General features: G+C 34.6%; 1 protein-coding gene across 2 annotated transcripts in view; it reads right to left on the bottom strand.

Annotated features, from left to right (window-relative positions):
* DCL3 (dicer-like 3) overlaps positions 1-20,740 on the bottom strand; it is a 212,235-nt gene extending 191,495 nt beyond the window's left edge. The window contains exon 1 of one of the 2 annotated variants that reach the window (XM_089787426.1): positions 20,031-20,740. Coding sequence is in view for 1 of the 2 variants with exons in the window: in XM_089787425.1 (XP_089643551.1) it covers positions 20,031-20,227 (197 nt within the window). In the remaining variant the exon portion in view is untranslated. The remainder of the gene's footprint in view (positions 1-20,030) is intronic. The other variant, XM_089787425.1, reaches the window with a different exon arrangement.
* Between the last annotated feature and the right edge of the window lie 986 nt (positions 20,741-21,726).

Raw genomic sequence — 21,726 nt, 5'->3', positions numbered from 1 at the left:
GACCATTAGTATCGACACAAGGACAGTTGAGCAGATTTCAGAGGCATCATTTATCATTGGGATTCTTTCTACACACAGAGGAAGCATCTCACTTGTACCTTTTCCATTGTTTCTTCCAAAGGGGAGGAACATTATTCAACACTCATGGACCAGCTTCTACCTTGGAGAAGCTTTCACTGATCGGCACTCTTCACTGTGGGGGGGGGGGGGGGGACTACCTTGTCTCTCTTCCTCTTCTTTCTTATGGGGGGGGGACTTTTTCCTCTTATGAGGTTTTGTTCTTCTCATTCTTCACTATTGTATATACTTGATGCATGTCATAATGGGGGGGTTTTGATTACTCCATTCATCCATGCATCTTGTTTTTTTTCATCTCTCTTTTTGGGGGAGAGTTTTTCCTATGAGATTTTCCCTCTTTCTCCATTTTATGAGAGATTGCATTTCATCATGTACATCGGTACCTAACATGGCCTAGTAGCTAGGACCCATCTTGCATTTCATCCTAGTTTTTGTAAGCTTAAGGGCATTCCCCTAAGTTGCACTTAAGGAGGGGTGTTAGTGTAAATACGTATTTACTACTTACACTTTACTTAAATTTACTTAGGTTAATGCTTTAATTTATTATATTGCATTATTTTATTATTTATTTGTTGAGACACTTAGGAGTTTGCGTACTTTTATGAGTTGTCATGTTGACAACACAAAAGTAAGCAACTCTAATTCAGCACATGGTGTCTACAACACTGGAGTTTGCATAATTAACTGAGTTGTCATGTAGACAACACAGTTATTTGCACTCCTATTATAGCACATGGTGTCTACAACATAAATTTGCATGCTACACCTTTGTAGGCTTATCCTCTCATCATCGCACTTACTTCTGTGCTTAATGGAGGATAATCCATATCTGGTGGACATGTGCCTAGTTGTATGACTTATCATGTTGCTGATTCCTATGCATTCTAAAAGCATTCCAAAGGCCTTTATATACATGCACTCCTAGTGTACTTTCACATTTAATCGAATACATATCGATATTCTAATCATACTCTTTCTGGTCTACTGTTGTGCTTGTGATTGAGTTCCTTGATCTTGGGTGAATTTTGTCTTAAGGCAAATTCTTACAATTCTTAATAATGGATTGGTATTCTTCCGTCATGGTATCCTTCCAAGCTGAATGTTTAATAGCATTTGAAACATTGGTTGGTTCTAATTTAGATAAATCACTCATGTTTGCTGCATAACTAGAAAATTCTTTGGATCTCTTGCTTTCTCTGAAGGTTCCAAATGGTGCAATGAAGTCTTGTGCTTCCTCTATTATCTTAATGGCCCAAAGTGGTCTTTTCTTTGGATTTTGAGTTTCCTCAAGATTAAGATTTGAATTTCATCTTTAATTTCTGCAATGTTCTCCCTCTAAAACTCAGATTTAGCATTTTCTTCAGAACTAGGTAAGGAAGAGGGATCTCCAGAACTTAGGGCTCTTTTGAATGCTATATCTTCTTCAAATATTACCTTCGTACTAAGTTCAATGTTTTTCTGACCAGGTATGAAAATCCTATATGCTTTAAATGTTTCACTATACCTAACAAAAATACTTGTCCTCCCGGAGGCTTCTAACTTAGTTCTCTTTTCTTTTGGAACATGTATATATTTTGGGCACTCAAAAATCCTAAGATGACTTATATTAGGTTTAACCTTAGTAAAGACTTCTTCAGGAGTTTTATCTCTAAAGTAGGAGTGAGGACTTTTGTTTTGAATATAGACAGCAATACAAGAGGCTTCTGCCCAAAGATAATATTCTAAATTTTGATCAAATATCATAGCTCTTGTAGCTTCTATAATTGTTCTATTCTTCCTTTCTGCTACCCTATTTTGTCGTGAGTTATAAGGAATGGTATAGTCCCTCTTAATTCATGGTTATTTACAAAACTCTTTGAACAAATCTAAAGTGTATTCCCCTCCATTATCAATCCTAAGAGTTTTAATTTTGTGTCCTGATAAGTTGTTAGTTAAGGTTTTGAATTTTTTAAATCTCTTAAGGATTTCTTCTAATTCTTTACACTTTAAGAAGTAAATCCAAGTTTTTCTAGAAAAGTCATCTATAAAAAGTATATAGTACCGGAATCCTCCAAGAGAAGAAACATACATAGGTCCACATAAATTTGAGTGGATTAATTCCAAAACATTGTTAGTTTTTCTATTGCTATCATGAAATGGAATTTTGGTGTTCTTACCCAAAGCGCATCCTTTGCATATGCTTGAGTGATCTTTATTCAACTTAGATAAACCAATTACCATCGTCTCCATAGTTGAGAAGGTTTTGAAATTTAGATATCCTAACCTTCTGTGCCATATTTTGTTTATGTCAGTAGCTTCATGAATTAATACTTGAATTGGTTGACCAAGTTTTGTATTTAGTTCATACAAGTACTCTTTCTTTGACCAATCAACTTTGCTTTCTTAAATGAAGAGTTCTTAGACCAAGTCATTACTTTATCATTCATGAATGCAACATTATGTTCATCATCTTCAAGTGTTGTGACCAATATTAGATTCCTTTTTATTCCTAGTACATAGAGTACTCCTTTGAGATGTAGAGAACTACCTACCTTCAATTTCAAGGTGCAATTCCCAATTCCTTTGACTGAATGAGTGGAATTATAACCGATGGTAACTTCGCCATCAACTTCTTCAGATATAGAGTCCAATGCTTCTTTGTATCTGGTAATGTGTCGAGATGATCCACTATCAATTACCCATGCTTTGCTTGATACTTCATTTGATAGTGCAGAATACAATACACGATTCTCAGGATCATAGTTATCTTCTTTCCTAGTAATGTTTATACAGTTTACTTGCTGCTTTGTATTCTCAGGGCAATTAGATCTATAGTGTCCAAACTTTTCGCATTTGAAGCATTTTATTTTGTATAGATCTTTCTTAGGTTTGTCATTTCTTTGATTACCCTTTTTCTTCTTGAAGTGCTTCTTACCTTTATAGGAATTTGTATTGAGAACATGAAGTTCTTCATCTTCAATTTTCAATCTTCCTCCTTTCTTAAGTTTCCTAGATTCTTCTTGCAAGCAATCTCCTTTAAGTCTATTAAAGTCTGGAAGATTGTCTCTAGCACTTACTCCTTGTGAGAATGTTTCCCATGAATCAAGTAACTCATCTATCGCCATAAGTGTTAGTTCCTTGTCTTCAATTATAGTTCCTATACTTGCAAGTTCGTCTCTTAGACTAGCCACCCTTAGGAAGTAAGAGTTCATAGATTCTTCCTTCTTTATTTGTATATGATTTAGTTGCCTTTTTAGTGCAAGGGTTCTAGTCGCATTGTTAACCTCTTATGCACTTAATAATGCATCCATCATATAAAATGTTGTTTGATGTTTCATTAGCATAGATACTATTTCATTTTTTACTCCATCTAATATGATTTGCATGGCTTTCCTATTTCCTTTGCTCCAGATAGTCTTATTAGGTTCAACAGCAGGTTGCTTGGATGTTGAATCAACAAACTGTTTCACATCACTGTCTTCAAAAATCATCATAATTCTGAATTTCCAAGCAATGAAGTCTTCTTTCCCATCAAACCTGTCTTCGGGCCTGATTATGCTTGTCATTGAAGATAGAAGGATGTTGCTAGATATGAAAGTCTGATTGTCAATTTGCAGAGCCTAGGTTCGACTACCAAAGCTCTAATACCATGTAAAGTTTCTGCAAATTCTGTATGGTCAGACTGAGATAATACCTTTTTTAATGCTTGTTGAAGATGATCTTTTATGATTCAAACTTATATGAAGTGATGTCAATAATATAAATATTATTCTGAAATGTTTTATCTCTGTGAGTATTTGTATAGGGCAGAATTGCTTAAAGGAGAAGACCGTATGTTGTTTGTGTGTCCTTTAACTACAACTATACCCCATATAAATAAGGTAACCAAAGGGCATGTCCCTTGAAGGGACATGACCCTATCTAGGTCGGCCCTATAACGTTTTCTCATAATCGGTGTCAAGTAGTAATAGATTTTGTTTAATCAAACTAACAAATATTAGTTAAGTTCAAAACTCAAATGCCATAATCCAAGGGAGACGCCGATCATGCCTAAACAAGGAGCAAATATATATAGGCCTTCCATGCAAGAATAGATCTATAAGATCTTGTGCAATCAGATCAATATTATATTGAAGTTACAGATTTAACATGTTGGAATAAAGTTTGTCTACCTAAGGTAAGATTTTTCACCTGGTTAGTTTTGAATAGGATGGTCCTTACCGTGGAAAGATTTAAGAAAATGGGATACCAAGGCCCAAGTAGATGTCCAATATGCGAAATGAGGAAGAATCCATTGACCACCTATTTTCGCTTTTCCCTTATTCAAGTCAATGCTGGAAATGGCTTTGTTCATAATTAGGGTGGGTATCAGCATTTCCAAGAACTATAATGAATATGCTACATGCTTGGCCCCTCCTTAGAAAGGACAGTATTTGTTATTGAATAGTGTCGGTCAGATCTCCTGAGACTGTGGATTGTATATGTATGGGAGTGTATGTTTTACATACACTCACATACATATACATATTATAATTAGTCTGATAATATGTCTTAGAACTGACCATGCACTTCATATCAAACTGAGTTGAAATACCGTACATACATACATACACACACACACACACACATATATATATATATATATATATATATATATATATATATATATATATATATCGATCAAATATGCCTCTTTATGTGAATACATAACAGTCACAATTAGTTAGTACTAACTAACTAAACAGATCTTGTAGAAGATCAGATTAATTAGTTAACACTAGCTAATCATATAAGCTAATTGTAACTCTTGATATTGAAAGATCGTGACCTATCTTGAAAGGCATCTATTGAATACAATATATATGTGCACCGATGATTGTAGTATTGACATCAAAACCAATAAATGATCAATACCTTCAGCAGATCAACATAAATTCATATTGCTTACCATCATCCATTTACTATCGGATTCATACTGCATTTGCAGTTCACATACTTCTGTCCTCTTGCAGATCAAGACTCAGAATCGGAGATTAACATTATTGCAGATTGGGCTCTTACATTCAGTGATACTATTATAGATCATGCTCTTACAAGGCAAGTTACATATATTGGAGGTATTAAAGATTAAAAACATTATTCAGCTTTGATAAAGGTACATCTACTCTTATACCTACGAATAAGAGTGCAAACTTATTAGTAACCCGTGATTGAAATAAAAGAAACATAGTCTGATAGAAGTTTAATTCATTTACAGTATTCATAGCTCTTTATGGATATCTACACCTTCCATAGTCCTATGAGAATTATGGAAGGAACAAAACTGAAGATTTTTTCAGGATAAGAAGATAAATATAGAAGTTCTAATTAAAATTGACACATTTGTCATTGAACTTACCAATAGTCGAGTTTTGAATAAACAAAAGGAGGAGGCTATAATGTCTCATTGGGATGAGAAAAAGAGAGGCAAGTGGATAGGTCTAAAATTGCCCCCCTTTATAGGAGCAAGGGGGAATCTTCAATAAGTAAATAAGAAATGTGTCAATGCCAACCACCCAAGGAGGGTTGGTTCAAACTCAATTTTGATAGAGCTTCAAAATGGAATTTGGGTAGTGCAGGCATTGGTTGTAGTATCCATAACTTGGAAGGCATGGAGATAGAAAAGTTAGCAAGATATATAGGAATAGAAACCAATAATTGGGTGTAATTAACAACTTTAGTTGAAGGAATAGAGCTGTGTAAAACTCTTGGTTGCGAGAATGTAGAGATTGAAGGAGATTCTGCAATTATAATAAATGTTAGAAGGAAAGGATCCTTTATTAATTAGAGACTAGACTCAATTTTATCTAGAGCCCTCTCACTATGTCAAACCTTTGACAAGACCTCAATCAATCATATATACTGGGAGGGCAATCAAGGAGCGAATGAAATAGCTAATATAGGTATAGAAGAAGGTCAGACATAAGAAGTTGTAATTTCAATATAGGGACTCCATCTAAAGTGGGGATGGTTTAGATTTTTAGAATTTCAATCATAGTTTACATCTCATTATCCCAAGGAAAGATTCAGGGGTCTTTCTTTAGCTTTTACCCACTACCTACATTTTGCATCCCAAGACAATATGATTGGATAGATAGACCCGTTGTGGAAGATGGTGTTGGAGTCTAGGAAAATGAGTTTGAGGTGAATTTGAAGGCTTAGGAATCATCCAGTTTGGACTCGAAGGACATTCAGAATGATGGGGAGCCTCCTTCCCCTCAATTTACGCCAGTAGAGTAACATAGGTTCATTAGTGTTGTTTTTTTATGTACCTAAGCCAGAAAATACCCTTCGGTGTAACAAACTGATAATCACACTACTTAAGATATGTTTCTTAAGCTAAGGAATGACTACTTCGCTCTATTAGATGTGTTTTCTGATGATTTAGATGTAAACTTTATTTTTGTTTAAGAAAATATTTTTATTACTTACATTTCATTTCTATGCCCTTTTTGCATTCATGTTTGGTGACTTTTTAGAGCTTTATCCTTAACATAAGTACAAGATGTAGTGCTTAGATTGTATATAGATGGAGGCAAAAGAAGAAAGGACAAGGAACAGCCTAGATGGAAGGATGAAAAATGTAACTTGGTAAAAAAGCTGATTACCCAAAATGTATCTATGTATCAAGGCTTAGGCTGTTTATCTATCAAAAAAATAATAATTTTAATATTGATTAATAACATAATCATGATATTAATATTAATAAATAATACTAAAAATTAATGAAAAGATACCTTTTCATCTACAAAGTATATAAAGGAACATTACACACCAATAAAATATAGACGAGAAACATGGAGGAATATGGAGAATATAGGAAATAAGTTTGCAAGAAGCTTACTAGAGAAATATTTAAGTAAAGTCCTAGTAGGGGACATTACACTCGAGGTATCCAGATGTTTATTACAAACCACCACATGACTCAAGGAATTTTCAGAATATTGTCACATTTGGAGCTATTAAAGGTAAGTGAACTTGAACTCAAGTTAGTAATTTAATTTAACAAATAAAATTAATATTTACAATTTCTTATTCTCATAATTTGATTAATGTGTATTCTTTTTTAAAGTATGTCTCTAATAGTTGTATTTTTTTCTCTAATTCATGTTACGGATTGTTGTTACCCGATTTGCATTAAATGTAATCATCTTGACACGACTTGTGCAAGTGAAACTGGTACTTTGTGATATGATAATCAGCCATAATTGGTCTATATGGAGAGACGGCGACATTGAGAGGCAAACTAAAATAAAGAAAAGGTTATTGGATGACTCATGGTGGGAACATGTGGATTATCTCATTAAGTTCACCAAGTCCATTGTGAGCAAACTTCAGTGCATTAACATGGACGGGCCTTGCCTTGGAGAGATCTATGATGGCATAGACTCAATGCTTGAGAAGAGCAGGATCCCAAGAAGACCTTCAAACAATTGCAAGCAATTGTTGTACAAGGATAGAACAAAATAACCACCACTCCTCTACATTTGCTTGCCTATGCATTAATGCCCAAATATTATAACACCCAAAATATTAATCTACTAGGAAGGTTGTAATGTCCCCTCTTTGGGATATTAGAAAAATGTAGGCCAACTTCAAAGTATTACAATGACTTGTTAGGAAGCTGAATGCAAATAGTTTTGAAAGTGTCATTTTAATATTATGAAGGTAAAAAGGTGACAAAGGAGGAGGAAGACGAAATATGGGAGAGGGTAAATTGAAGAGTCACAGCTTTGAGCATAAGAAGAAGGAAGCTAGTTCATTTCAAATTAGGCTTGGATATTGGATCGGATTTTCAGTTTTCTTGTCTTGAAGAATTAAAAAGCTCAGCTTCAGCCAGCTTTGAGGACAAAAGCCCTTTAGCCAAAAGACAGTGGACAAAACCCCGTTGTCTATGAAGAAGTCACATCAGGTGTCTCACTTGTGGTTAAACTTTATTTATATTCTCAAATCTGACTGTATTTTCTATATGTATGATTGGAGCTGATTGTTAATCTACTTAAGATTTGATTGTAATATTAATTTTAGAAATTCATATTGTTGTTAGTTATTAATATGTACTGTTGGAAATTGTAATGAAACAACATTGTTGGGACTATCATTTGCTGGAAGTTATTACATTAATTAGTTGTTTACATTTCTGAAAATATATGTATGATAAAATTGGGAAAATATATATCCGAAATATTACAATGGTATCAGAGTCGTGTATCCTACCACTCTCAAGGGGTTAAAAATTGCAGATTGTATTTTTTTCTGAATTTTTCCTTCCCTGGAAGTTCTAAGAATAATTTATAATTTGGTCGGCTATCTGATGGTAAGGTTGGTGGAATTAACATTCTGGTAGTACTGTGAAGTTGACTCACTTCCTCGATGTGCTCAGAGAGTAATAAAATTAGTGTTGCCAAAGAAAGGGTATGAAGGTTGTTATTTGAGAAAAGAATATCTATCAAGTAGATTGTATGTCAACTGGATTCCTGGTTGTCGAACAGTTTAGTAGTGACAAGATATTAAGTTAGAAGCTTAAGTAATTCTACGTAGTCTAGGAAGATATGAAAGAAATAGGTATAAGAGACTGTTTATGTAGTTATGTGCAGAGTTGGGAATCAAAGGAGTTGAAAGGTTGGGCTGAAAGTTGAAACCATGCAGGAGTTTCGTCTTTGCAAAAATAAACACTATCGTATCTAAGGCTGCAGCTTTTTCTTTCCTGGCCAGAGCACTGAAATATGTTGGAGCCAACTGGATATTTAATCATTGATATTTTCTAAGGCAAAGTATTTGACGGAATAGTGGGTTGTGAAATAAAGGATTTAATCATTGGCATGAGCTACTAACTTAGTTATTATCCATGAAATAAGTGGAAGGATTGACCATTTTTTGTGGGGGTCATCTAGTTGGAAATAATAGTTGTATGAAAGAAATAACAAAGGTCCTTAATATCCTCTCACTCAATTTATATGAGAATAATTCCTATGGGACCTAGCAGTATACATAGCTCACTGACAAAGATTTTATATTTGCCATGGGAAACTATATAATAGGGATACTCGTTATTTTAAAATAAGAATGCAAAGAATAAATCTTTGAAGTTGATATTAAAAAACTCATGGGTCTTGTGGTTTTCAAAAAAACATTTTGGAGTTCATTAAACGGCACTTGCAATTATTGTTTTCTAACAAGCCTCCTAATATTTGGTGATTTGTATAGTTTTGCACGAAATATTCAAGAAACTTGTTTCCTATTGGTTGGAGAAGTAATGCTTTGAAGGAAGAATTAGCAAGATATTGGTCAAGCATTGGCATTACTAGAAGGGTAATATTGTCAGGAGTAATGACATTGATCCTAGTTTTTATAACGCAATTGCTCAGAACGGAGAAGACAAGGCTCATTGCAGATGGAAGGTTGGATTCTCGTGTGGTTTTCATTGGCATCAGTAGGGGAAAATATTAAAGTTGCGAGAGGTAATTTTAAAAGAGCCAACAACGAAGTTGAAGAGAAAGGTTGAAAAAACATCGACTCCTTATTTGAAGATTAACAGAAAAAGTAGACACTCACAGCATTGCTAGATAAAAGTCCAACTCAAGGATACATTACCCATTGACCGCTGGAATAAAAATAATAAAGTCTTGGGTATAAATAGTACTGCCCAATATTTCACAAAGAAGATAGACTAGCATCCATATTTGAAAGGAAACTTAACCAAATACAATGATTCTCATTGCCAGTATGAGTTTCCTGTATTGATATGTTGGTCTGATTCTAGATTAAGTCTCAGAAATCTCCTAGTATACAGTGCTATCATCACTGCCATATTAGTATTCTTCTGAGACTTGCCTCTGTATATTGACGTAGGATTGAACCTACTGATTCCTGAAGGACTAATCATATCAAAATTAGTGGAAAGATATCGGGTTGTTGCAAAGAGGCACTACTAAGGTTGCAGAATCTCCATATTGGCACTTGTGCAATATCTAATGTTTCTTTGTGCTGTCAAAATACACAAGGCAATGAATGAACACTTTGTGTTTTAAAAGAGAGTCAATTTTCTGAGTTTGTTAACGAGTGTTAGAGGTGTTGTTGGAAGATTATATTCCTTCAGGTTTTCTTACAAGATTACGTTAATGTTGGTGTGGCTAAATACATTGTGAACAGAACTGTTGTGATGAACTGAGGTCTTTAATGTAAACAGGATTAATGCCTTATGGTGATCATCAAAAGGTTACATTGGATGCAGCCTTCGTACATAATTGAAGTCAGTCAACTGGACAGTGGTGTCTCAAAAATATTATTGGACTAGTATTTGTATGCAAATGTGTAATACTTTGCAATTAAGATTTCCTACAAGAACATTATGCAAACTATTTGACAAAATGTCAAAATTACAAAACTGAGAATTTGGGCCAGATTTTCAATGGTAGCAGATTTTAAAAGCACATCAAATAATATCATTCGTGTGATTTGTGGGTGGCATCCTTTAGTGGTATCAGATTTGTCAAATTATCACAAGGGCAATTTGCAACTTGTTTAACAAGATCGGAGCAGGAATTTGAGTTAAATCAAGGCAAAGGATTTTCCAGTAGCGTCTTAAAGTGCATCATATTCCCTGCTGTTGTCATGTTGCTTAACAAACCATTAAAACTGGAAGTCCAAAATGAAAGGTACAACAATGTTGAAACATCATATTTTGTTCTGAATATTGGATTATTTTAAGCAAATCTATCTGTGCATCATTCTAGAGAAGAGCATTGTTACATTTGCAGAAAGCAAATTGAAATTCAGTTTGGGACAATGGAAAGCCAGAAAAAACAATGTTTTTTCAAGACAATTTGATGAGATATTTAATAGTCAACAACTCACTGCAGAAGGAAGAGAAAATTGGGAATGGGCTCTATATAGTTAGGTTGCAATTGGAGTCCATGGACTTTCGTTATGGTCTTCCTTCAAAATTGGAAAAGTTGGATTCATGCTTAACCAAAGTGGATCAGTCCGATTGGAGGCTAATAAACTAAGCCTTACAACCTTCCATGGTTGCCTTAGTGAATATAGGTTAATGGAGCATCCGAGAGAGGATGTAAGACTAAAGGTTGCCTCTTGCCTTAGTGAGATTATTACAATAATAACACTGGTTACACCTTACAACGATAACATATTAAAAGGAGTATTACAACTGATTGTGGACAGCTTATGTGGGCTACATGATATCAAGACCTCTAACTTTTGGTAAGAAGGTGAAGTTTTTAGAGCTTATGGCAAAATCCAATTTTTTTATCCTCAAGTTGGATCGTGGTTGTATCCTAAAAGGATTTAGGAAGCATCATCTAGACCATGTTAGAGCTTGCATAAGAACAACCATATCATTAGTCTTAGATGAGGATAATGAAGTATGCAAACAGTTGCAATCAGATATGTTGGCATTTTGGAGAGGAAATATAAAATGTCACTTAGGGCTTGCAAGTTCACAGAGGAAATGATTGAGCATAAGATTGATATGTTCAAGCTAAGTTACTGGTTCGAGTTCGATTCAAAGTTTGAGATTGAAGAACCGGTTCACCAGTAAAGGGATTTGGGTTCGTTGGTACAAAAACATGTAAAATTATAAAAATATATATATATATACACATATTTATGAAGCCTAAAAGCATGAGTTAAAATTAGAATGTCGCATAGTATCATAAAATCATATGATTTAAACAACAAAAACACCATAAACTTGATGGCAATTTGGCTAGATTACATAGTATGATGTTGTCATTTATGGCAACATATAGTCAAGATTAAGTCAGCAGATCTTGGAGACAAAGTTTTGGGACAGAGACTTTGAAAATTATCTAAGTACAACAGAGTTTATTTGTCAGCACAAGCACCATTTTGGTTAGCGCAGTTCACAGAAGCATTTCTAACATGTGCGCACTTACCTGGAGGTAGTACAGTATGCCAGGATGACGTATGCATGAGCACAAGACAGTACGGTCAATATGGACATAGATATTCCAGTTTTACAGTGACAAATTTGAAAAGACAGAACAGAGCGGACTTGAGAAATATTTTGGGTCAAGGAATTATTTTGTTTACCAAAATAATTACTTAACTAATTAGGGACATCCTAGATGTTAACCCTAAGTAAGCAAGAGCTAATTTTGTATTTTGGAATGTGTTTAAAGTGATGAAGGGTGACAGATTAAAGAAATAAGGTATAAAGGAAAATTTGTGAATGCGAAGTTAAGTGTGGTTTTTGTGATATACATGTGATATGTATCTGATGCGAATTCTGGTGTAAGATCAAAGCAATGTGAACTCGTGATCAAGTTTTGTGATCAAGTTTTGTGAAGAGCAATAAAGGTAGATATCAAATATTGAAGATATCAACAAATTGTGCAAAGGTTTTTGTATCTACTCTTTGTATACTGAATCTTATTGTATATTGCATGTTTGGGCAATGGGCTCATCTTGCATACTTTGTATATTGTAATAACAACTCCTAATAGGTTTGAGGCTTCTAATAAAGCCTAGTCCTCTAACAAGGACCAAGACACTATACAGATGTAATAGACTCCTAACGGGGTCAATATCTTTCACAAGATACTTTTGATTAGTGGTCATTTCGTGGGTACCATCCCCATCAGGGTTTTCCCTTGGCCAAGGTTTCCCTAGTTAACAAAATATGGTGTTATGAGTTGTGTTACTTTACGGTTGTGTTTATTGTTCTACATAATTAGTTTACTTTCATATGCAAGTTATAAGTTTGGCAAAGATATCCGGTTTTGGGCAGAAGTTTGTGAAATACCGATTCAACCCGCCTTCCCCCCCCCCCCCCCCCCTCTCAATATTTCCTATTTCTAACAAAACTTCAAAACTTGTAATCATAGCATCATCAATCATGATCATGCCATCATATATTTCAAATTCAACATAAAATATTCAAAACATTAAAATTGAATCATAACAGGAAGTTCAATTATCATTGTTCCAATTTCAACTAATGGATTAAAAATTTATTTATCAAGACCCTACTTGCACACCAAAAATGAGAATTAGAAGCCAACAGAAGCCTTTCGTTTTGATCTTTTAGGGTTAAGGATGTCAAAACTTTATAACATTTGCAAAAAAACATCACTTAAATGACATTCACGGGTCCTAGTTTGTCAAAGTTCATGCCTGGTTCGACATGTTTGGGCATGGTTCACCTGAGTTCAATCTAATAGCCAGCAAGTTCAAACTGGGTCCTTGATTTCCGAACCCTACCCAGAGTAGTAGGCAACCTGGACTAGGACCAAGTACTAGTTCATACCCAGGCATGGTTCAAAGAGGCTAGGGGCATACCAAGGTAACTAAGTGTTCAAGGATCACATGATAGAAAGTGAGTTGATAGCAATGGGCATACAAATTTCAAGATATCTGGAAATGAGCAAGAACCAAATGAGAAGAGAGTAGATTTGTTTTACTTGTCATGAGTTGTGGATGCCTAATCATCATTGTGAAGTCAATAAAGAAGAACTAATGCAATCAAACATTGGTAAGAACATAGATATACATATAAGTGAAAAAATGATTCATGAGTGACAAGATGAAATAGATACACCTAATTTCAAGCATGTAGGAAGCAATCAAGATGTTGACTTTCAACTAGCTGAGGATGATATTATGGAAGAATCACTATAGATGAGAGGTATCCTAAACTCTTAATTGGTAATATGGTGATCACTATTGACAAACTAGTGAGGAGAATTTCTTTGATGATTCCATATATGAACAAGATGCTATCCGACCATTACTTCATGAAGACTGTAGACACCAGCTATAGAAACATTTACGTGTGATGATGATATTGCTCCCATGGTTAAGAACAAAAAATAAAATTGGATATTTGACAGCCCGCCTTCCCTAGATGAATTTGAATAACAACCAATATAGCTGCAAGATCTGATGGACAAGTTATTAGTTACAAAAGAGAAGCTTGTATAAGTGTTAACAAGGGCAGATGATTCTTGCAAATTCATTGACAATCATATATGGAAAATTCAAATTGATGAAAGGCAACAGGGCTTTTTATTTGGAGTCACTAGTACACAATTACAAACAATCAAAGAAGAATGTGAGAGGATGGAATCAGACTACTTGCACTTATTAATGGATAGATATCTTGCCATCAAATTTGGAAAAGACGAGAAAAATGAGGTTGATAATCTTTGTTGCCATCTTAGCATGGCTCATCTCTCTATATGTTAATCGGAAAATCAGTTTGTTTCATCTATAAAAAGGTCAAAAAGTGGGGACAAGGGAGATGGAGATTAAACAAATAGTTGAGGGTGTTGATGAACTTTAAAGGTGAGAAATGTGAGACAATGTTACCAGCAGACTACATACTAAAGACATCCAAAATATTGGTGAATGGAGTAAAGAAACACCTGCAGCCTTTTGGCATCTTATGAAAGAGATTCAAGTAATGCTTTACCACCTTTGATCACATGGGAAAGATATATGGCAGGCCAAGATATGGTGATTTGTGATGAGTCCAAAGAAAGTTTACAAAAGGTGTCTAAATTTCTGGTTTGGGACAGCAAAGGTATATCTTCACACTCAAATGAAATTGAAGCTTTTAACACATGGAATCAAACATGATTGAGGGTCTATGAGTGTTGATATCCTTAATACAAGTAGTGGCCATATTATTCTCAGTAAAAAGGCGTTTGAGATGAGCAAAGACATGACACAAGGGAACTACCAAAGTTTAGATTTTTATATCAGACACTTCATTTTCCATTGCCCCATTTATTATGAGATCAGAGGGAGATTTTTCTGTTTGTTTCGGGATTGATTCTCTCTTTATGATTTTTTCAGCTACTATGATCAGCACTATCTTGCACTTTATCTTCAAGAGACCACAATGCTCCGTGATAGCATGATCCAGTCACTGCTTCCACATCGGCACTCGTCTACTTAGCTCATTACTGCCTTTTTCACACCATTATCTCCTTTGCATGGGGTGAAAAGACCTTCTGGCTCCACTAGATCTACCAAGCATTCCAAAGGCGTCAAGTCCCAGACCAGCTATTTGCACCAGCGGCACTCCTCTATGAGTGGTCACAAACAGGGCAAGGCCTTTTCTCATCGGCATACATATCATTCAGTAACTGACTTCTTTTCGCCTAGAAAGGACTCCTAGTCTCTCTCTTGGCCTCTTCTCTGGTTCTTTATTTGCTTTCTCTTGTTGTTGTTTGTATTTATTTTCGGACACCTTTGTGTGCTCCTCCTGCTGTCAGCCTCATTGTTGTAATCCTCTAGTCCCATAGACCTTTTGTTGGTCTTTCGTTGGACATTAATATCATTATCATATCTTATATCAGCAGTTATATACCTTCACAACAACATGAGGATAACAATGAACCGACTAATATTATATTTGAGATTTCATGTGATAGTGATCATTATGTTGATGGAGGTGTAGATTTGATTGATAATACATGTGGTGAATCAGATATACAGTTGTCCTCAATACATAATGAAAACTTCTATAGCCCATTTAGAGATTTATCTCTGAGTTGTTATAATATTGCAGCTGTTAATTTATTGATTGGTGATTTTATATTTATGCCTACTCCAGTTATTAGCAATTAACCTGCTTGGACTACTATTGCAATTTCAAATTGGCATGGTCCACAAAGGGTATTGAGTTGTATGCAGTTCTATGGAGACTTCTTTACTCAAGGGATATCCCATATGAGATGTTTAACTTTCCAGTTCAGTGGCACAATAATGACATTCTTGTTGCTGTTTGGGTTATGGCAGCAATATTTGAAGATTTGATAAGTCGATTTTCATGCATATGGGAGATGTGTTTGGCATCTACTTGTTCAATTGGTTGATACAGGAAATGGTAGTTCGATGGACATCTATTTCTACTCCTAGGCTCGAATTGATAGGCTGACTTGGGATCCTAATGTTGACTGGATACGAGCTTCTCTGTACAGGGATCATAATGAGTGGGTTTACAACTTGGAACCTAGAGATGTTATCTTTAGAATAGCGCAGTAGAATGTGAAGGAGAGTTTTTTAGGCTCACGTGGGATCCATAGATCTTATGGATGGATGAGTTGCACTTGGACCCCTTGCTTCACAAAATGATAGGATTTTATTTTAACAGCAGATTGGGTTGTAGAGCACCTTACATATTTATTTGGGATCCTAGTATATTTGCAGATTCTTGATTGCTTGAGGACAAGCAATCTCAGGGAGGGAGGACTATAATGTTCCCTTGGACATTAGGAAAATGCAAGCCAACTTCAAAATACTAAAATGACTTGTTAGGAAGCTGAATGCAAATAATTTAAATTGTGTCATTTTAATATTATAAAAGCAAGGTCACAACTTTGAGCATTAAAAGGAAGGAAGCTAGTTTATTTCAGATTATGCTTGGATATTGGATTGGACTTTCAGATTTCTTCTCTTGAGAAATTAGAAGCTCAGCTTCAACCATCTTTGAGGACGGAAACCCTCTAGTCGGAAGATGGTGGACAAAAGCCCATTATCTGTGGAGGTGTCACATCAAGTGTCTCACTTGTGCTTAAATTTTATTTATATTCTCCAATTTGACTGTATTGTCTATATACGATTGGAGCTGATTGTTGATCTACTGAAGGTTTGACTGTAATTTTTATTTGGGAAATTCATATTGCTGTTGGTTATTATATATAGACTACTAGAAATTGGAACTGAACAATATTGTTGAGACCATCATTTGCTGGAAGTTATTGCATGAATTAGCTGTTTACATTTCTGAAAATATATGTGTGAGAAGTTTGGGAAAATATACATCTGGGATATTACAGCAGATACCACCATATAGAGATTTACAAGTGTTTGATGGGTACAAGGCAGCACTTGAAAAACTCTTTCATGATGATGATATGCGAGATTTGATTACGGGTGAGTTCATAAAGTTTGTCAATGCAAGAGGTCTAAGTAATGATGCTCTTCATCATCAGTTCACAAAGGAAGCTCATAGTTGGTGGCACCTCTATGGCCAAAGAGTCCAAATGTTGCAGCACCTTTCAATCAAAATTACATCACAAGCTCTATTTGAGAAACAAATAGTTTACTTTATCTTCATGAATTGCTAATAGTTTTTATTTTATAAGATTAATAACTTCAGTTTTCTTTGTTTACTTTGTCTTGTCTTCATAGGTTGATAGTTCATCTACATTAGAAAGAAATTGGAGCACATATTCTTTCATCCACTCAGTAAAGCAAAATAGGTTGCAATCAAAAAGAGCGGAGAACTTGGTATTTGTGCATTACAATTTGCGTATCATCTCACACAAGAATAAAGAATACAATGAAGGGTAGACAAAGAGGTGGGATATAAATGCAGAGCTTGAGGACTTGGATGCTTCCACTTCTCGGCTTGCACTTGATAAATTTGAAGATTTTTGACACCAATAGTATTACTGGTGCAGCTGATCCCAGCCTTGTTGTTTGTGAGTCAACAAATGCCAATGAAGAAGAAGAAGATGATGGAGAAGAAGAAGAAGATGATGATGATGAAGAAAAAGAAGAAGAATATCAATAAATTCTTAATCCATTAATTGAACATGAAACAATGATATGTGAATTTGACGTTATAATTCATCACTTGACATTTTATTATTTTGAATCTTTAATGTGGTACTTGAAGTATATAATGCTATGATCATGATTCATAATGCCATGATTACAAGTTTATAGTGTTTTTTTTGGTTGAAATTTTTTTACGACACTGACATTCTCATCTTAACTCATGCTTCTAGACTTCATATATAAATACACTTTTGTACTAACAAACCCAAAATCCTTTTCAAAATTTTGCAATACTGGCAAACTGGTACTTTGAACCCGAACCCGAACCCGAACCTGAACCTAAACCTGAACCTGAACCGATATACTAGGATTTGAGATTAATGTACTATTAAACATTCTAATGAGTACCCTCTTACAGAAATTATTTAATACTTGCTCCAATTGAAGATGGACCACAAACATCAACGTTTTTTATTGCACTTGATCTTAACAGATGCATCATGTGTTGTCAAGGACAATTCAGCAAACACAAGTTTAGCAATAGGTTATTTCAATTTGGTATTACAACAATGGCATCCAGCATTGCATGCAGTGATCCATGTATTGCTAATCTAAATGCATTACCATACTGAAATAATATCAAAGACATCCTTTCAAGTAATGATATCATCAATTTATTTCCAGTAGATTTTGTCAAGCAATAAAAGTATAAAAGTTGAGAACATTTCAATGGTATCAAATCTGGTGATTCTGCCAATCTGTTTACGAGCTAATATTTTGATACAATACTACATCTCACATGGATCCCAATAACATAGAAATTAGGTACTATAGAAAAGATCTCAAATGTGCATAACTTAATTTCCATGAAAATCCAACAAAATCATGGGAGACAGAGAAAGGAGGACTGAGGATGAAGCGATAACAAAAATTTGCAGCTCCATGCTCTAATGCAAGGTAAACAGAAGTTGACAAGTTTAAAACCTAATCGTTGCAATATATGAACATTTCAGGAGCCGATCAAAATCACAATGGTGAGGCTAGAAACTAACGCAATAATAATACCAGCAACAGAACAGTGATTGAATCAGCATATAGTCCTCTCATGCCAAAGTTTCTAGACAGAGAAGGTGATTCTAAGAGTGAAGGAGAACAACAAAATACTGGAAAAACCTGTTCAGATTATCCTTAGGGGATAAATTTCATGCAGTGCTGTCTGCTACAGATTTCTATCAATTGAGTTTAAACTTAATGTACTGGTGAAGCTTAAACATTGTAATGAGTACCCTCTTACAGAAGTTATTTTAATACTCACTCAAACTGAAGATGGACCATAGATGTCAACATTTTAAAATGCACTTGATCATCACTGTGTTGTGAAGGACGATTCTCAAAACAATCGGTTGATTTCAATTTTTCAGTAACTGTAAAATACTGAAACTTCAAAATTCTGGTAACTAAAACGCCTAAGATTTTAAAAACACTAAAATGATTATTTTGAAATCGTATATAGTCTCTTCTTGAACTCTGTATCAGGCCCAATAACATCATAAACTGAGAGATTTTACTTCTCCAATTTCCAAGTCGATAAAAAAAGATTTCTTATGAGAAACATGTGCAGAATTATTCGTCGTCAATAGTAACTCAGCATCAGAATGGATAGGCATGGTAGGAGGGGGACTCGAAATAGAGAACTCTAAAAAAAGAGAAAATATATACGTCTATGGCCTTAAGAAAATCAACCTTTCAAACTATTAATTAGTTGTCAACCTTTATTATAATAGATTAGGCGTTAAAATCATGATAGTCATTGCGTTTCATATATTTTTCAGTAAATCCGAATGACAGATGCTTGTAGCTAACTATAGTTCTTCCTATCCCATCTATTCATCTTAAAAGTGGTCCGCGTGAGTGATCCAAAACGTTGACCATTTAAAAATTCGCAGGCTGTCCTTAAGAGAATATTTTCTCGTTCTGAAAAACATAAATATACCAGAAGTGCTTTGGAAATAGATTCCACGATAAGCTGAACATTTTAAAACAAAATTATAGCTGTAGATAGCGGTTGGTGATCCAATTCCGAGACACTGATCACTTGTGTGTGTTTTTACAAGACAGTTTTTTTTTTTAAAATCCTCGTTCGTTCGTTTTCCATAGACAAGTTTTCACTGTTTATCAAATTTCCAAATATACGTTCCCATCAGAACTTTGAACTCAACATCTAAACACAAACTGAAAGAACGATATGAAATGAGACATTAAAAAATGCAGAAGACAGCAATGACAAACGCAAAGTCGCATGGTTAAGAATTTAGCAGTCACGAAATAAAGCTGTTGGAATTAGGTAAATAAGCAAACGAAAAGCAGAAAGAAGAGTTCACCGTCGAGCAATTGTATTTGGATTAGGAGTCTCGCTTGCTTCTTTTTCACTGCAAATCTGTTCAATCACCTCCTCGTCCTCCTCGTCCTCATCCTCCTCCTCATCCTCACTGTCACTGACTTCTTCCACAAGGCTTGTTATTTCAAAGATTTTTCTTTTACCAGAACTCATCAAAGGATCCTGCTTTTCTTCCTCCATTTTCTTCTCCAAATTCCTCTCTCCTTCCTCAAACCACAAGATCGTATATTCAAAACTCTCTTGCCTTCACCATTTACATGACAATTCCTTTGGCCGTTGTCACAGACTTCTCATGAAGAAAGACAGCTAACAATATAATGAAGATTTACTGCAAAATTAGCTGTAATAATTTCCAGAACCAGGAAATCACCGCCTTGCTTTGTACAAAACTAATAATAGCACGCAAGACGCTTATGTGGACATGCAACTCGCCAATGAATTTACACATTGCTGTAAAACATAAATAAAAATGATTCCATTCACAAATATAGAAAAAGAGCTCTCATACTTCCTTTCACATGTCAAACTTCAGCTACGGAATTGCTGAGATTTAGAAAGACGCTTTCTTTTTCACAGGAAGAACACTCCAACTGGCACCTTGTAAATTGTAAAATACATTATTTTGAGAGCGGGACCTCCGTATATAGGGTCGTGTAGACCTCAAAAAAACCACAAGGTTTTGAGAATTTTGCTGCAAATGAAATGACAGGGCAGTATTATTAGTAGTTGGGGATTTCTTACTATTCACCTACTTGATGATTAAAAAGGAAGATGCTCTTAACGCTGGGCAGGAGTGGGCCCCTTCGCGGTCTTCTTTTCCCATGATTTAATGCCTCATGCTTCCCTTACCTCATCTTGAAATGAATATTTTATTCGATCGGTCAGTGATTATCTGAATGAAGCGAGGGGTACGGAAACGGTGAAAATTTCACGCCCGTTTTGATTCTCTCCGATACGGAGACGCTGTTAACTGCATACTCGTGTTATAGATTTCTCTGAAATACGGATACGGTGTAAATTGCATGCCCGCGTTTTGTTATTGTTTTTTTTTTGTTTTTTTTTTTTTAAATTTAAAAAAAAGAACTGGTATGATTTATTGGTATGGGAAGTCTGAAGTGAAGGTAGTAAAAATGGTTTATGGGATACGGTTGCAGTCTTATCATTTTAGAACATGATAAGTTATGCATCAAGATTTGAATCTTAGTGTATTGTTTCAGCCAATAAATTAAATGCCACTTCACTTCTTAATTAATTTAATTAATAACAAAATAAAATGTCACTTCATTTCTTAATTAATTTTATTATAAACAAAATAAAATGTCATTTCATTTCTTAATTAATTTTATTATAAACAAAATAAAATGTTACTTCATTTTTTTATTAATTTTACTAATAACAAAGTAAATGGCATTTTATCTTTTTTTATCAGAAATAATATTATTTTTTAATTAATAGTTATTCTTTCTTATTTTCATATATTTTTTGAAATTGTCATATGATTCAACAAAGAGCAATTAGTCTATGTTTTAAAATCTAAATTAATTTTTCTAATTTTGGTTCTTGTAAGTTGATTTAGTTACTTTATTAATAAATAAGTAAATGGCGAAAGCGACATGGCTACATGTATATTATAATACCCTAGTTCAAAGACTCGTGAAGGGAATAAACCATTAAGAAAC

Source organism: Cupressus sempervirens, chromosome 6, assembly GCF_028749045.1.
Source record: "Cupressus sempervirens isolate cs-2001-9-10 chromosome 6, ASM2874904v1, whole genome shotgun sequence".
NCBI classification, from domain to species: domain Eukaryota; kingdom Viridiplantae; phylum Streptophyta; class Pinopsida; order Cupressales; family Cupressaceae; genus Cupressus; species Cupressus sempervirens.
This window is presented reverse-complemented; position numbering and strand designations above follow the sequence as displayed.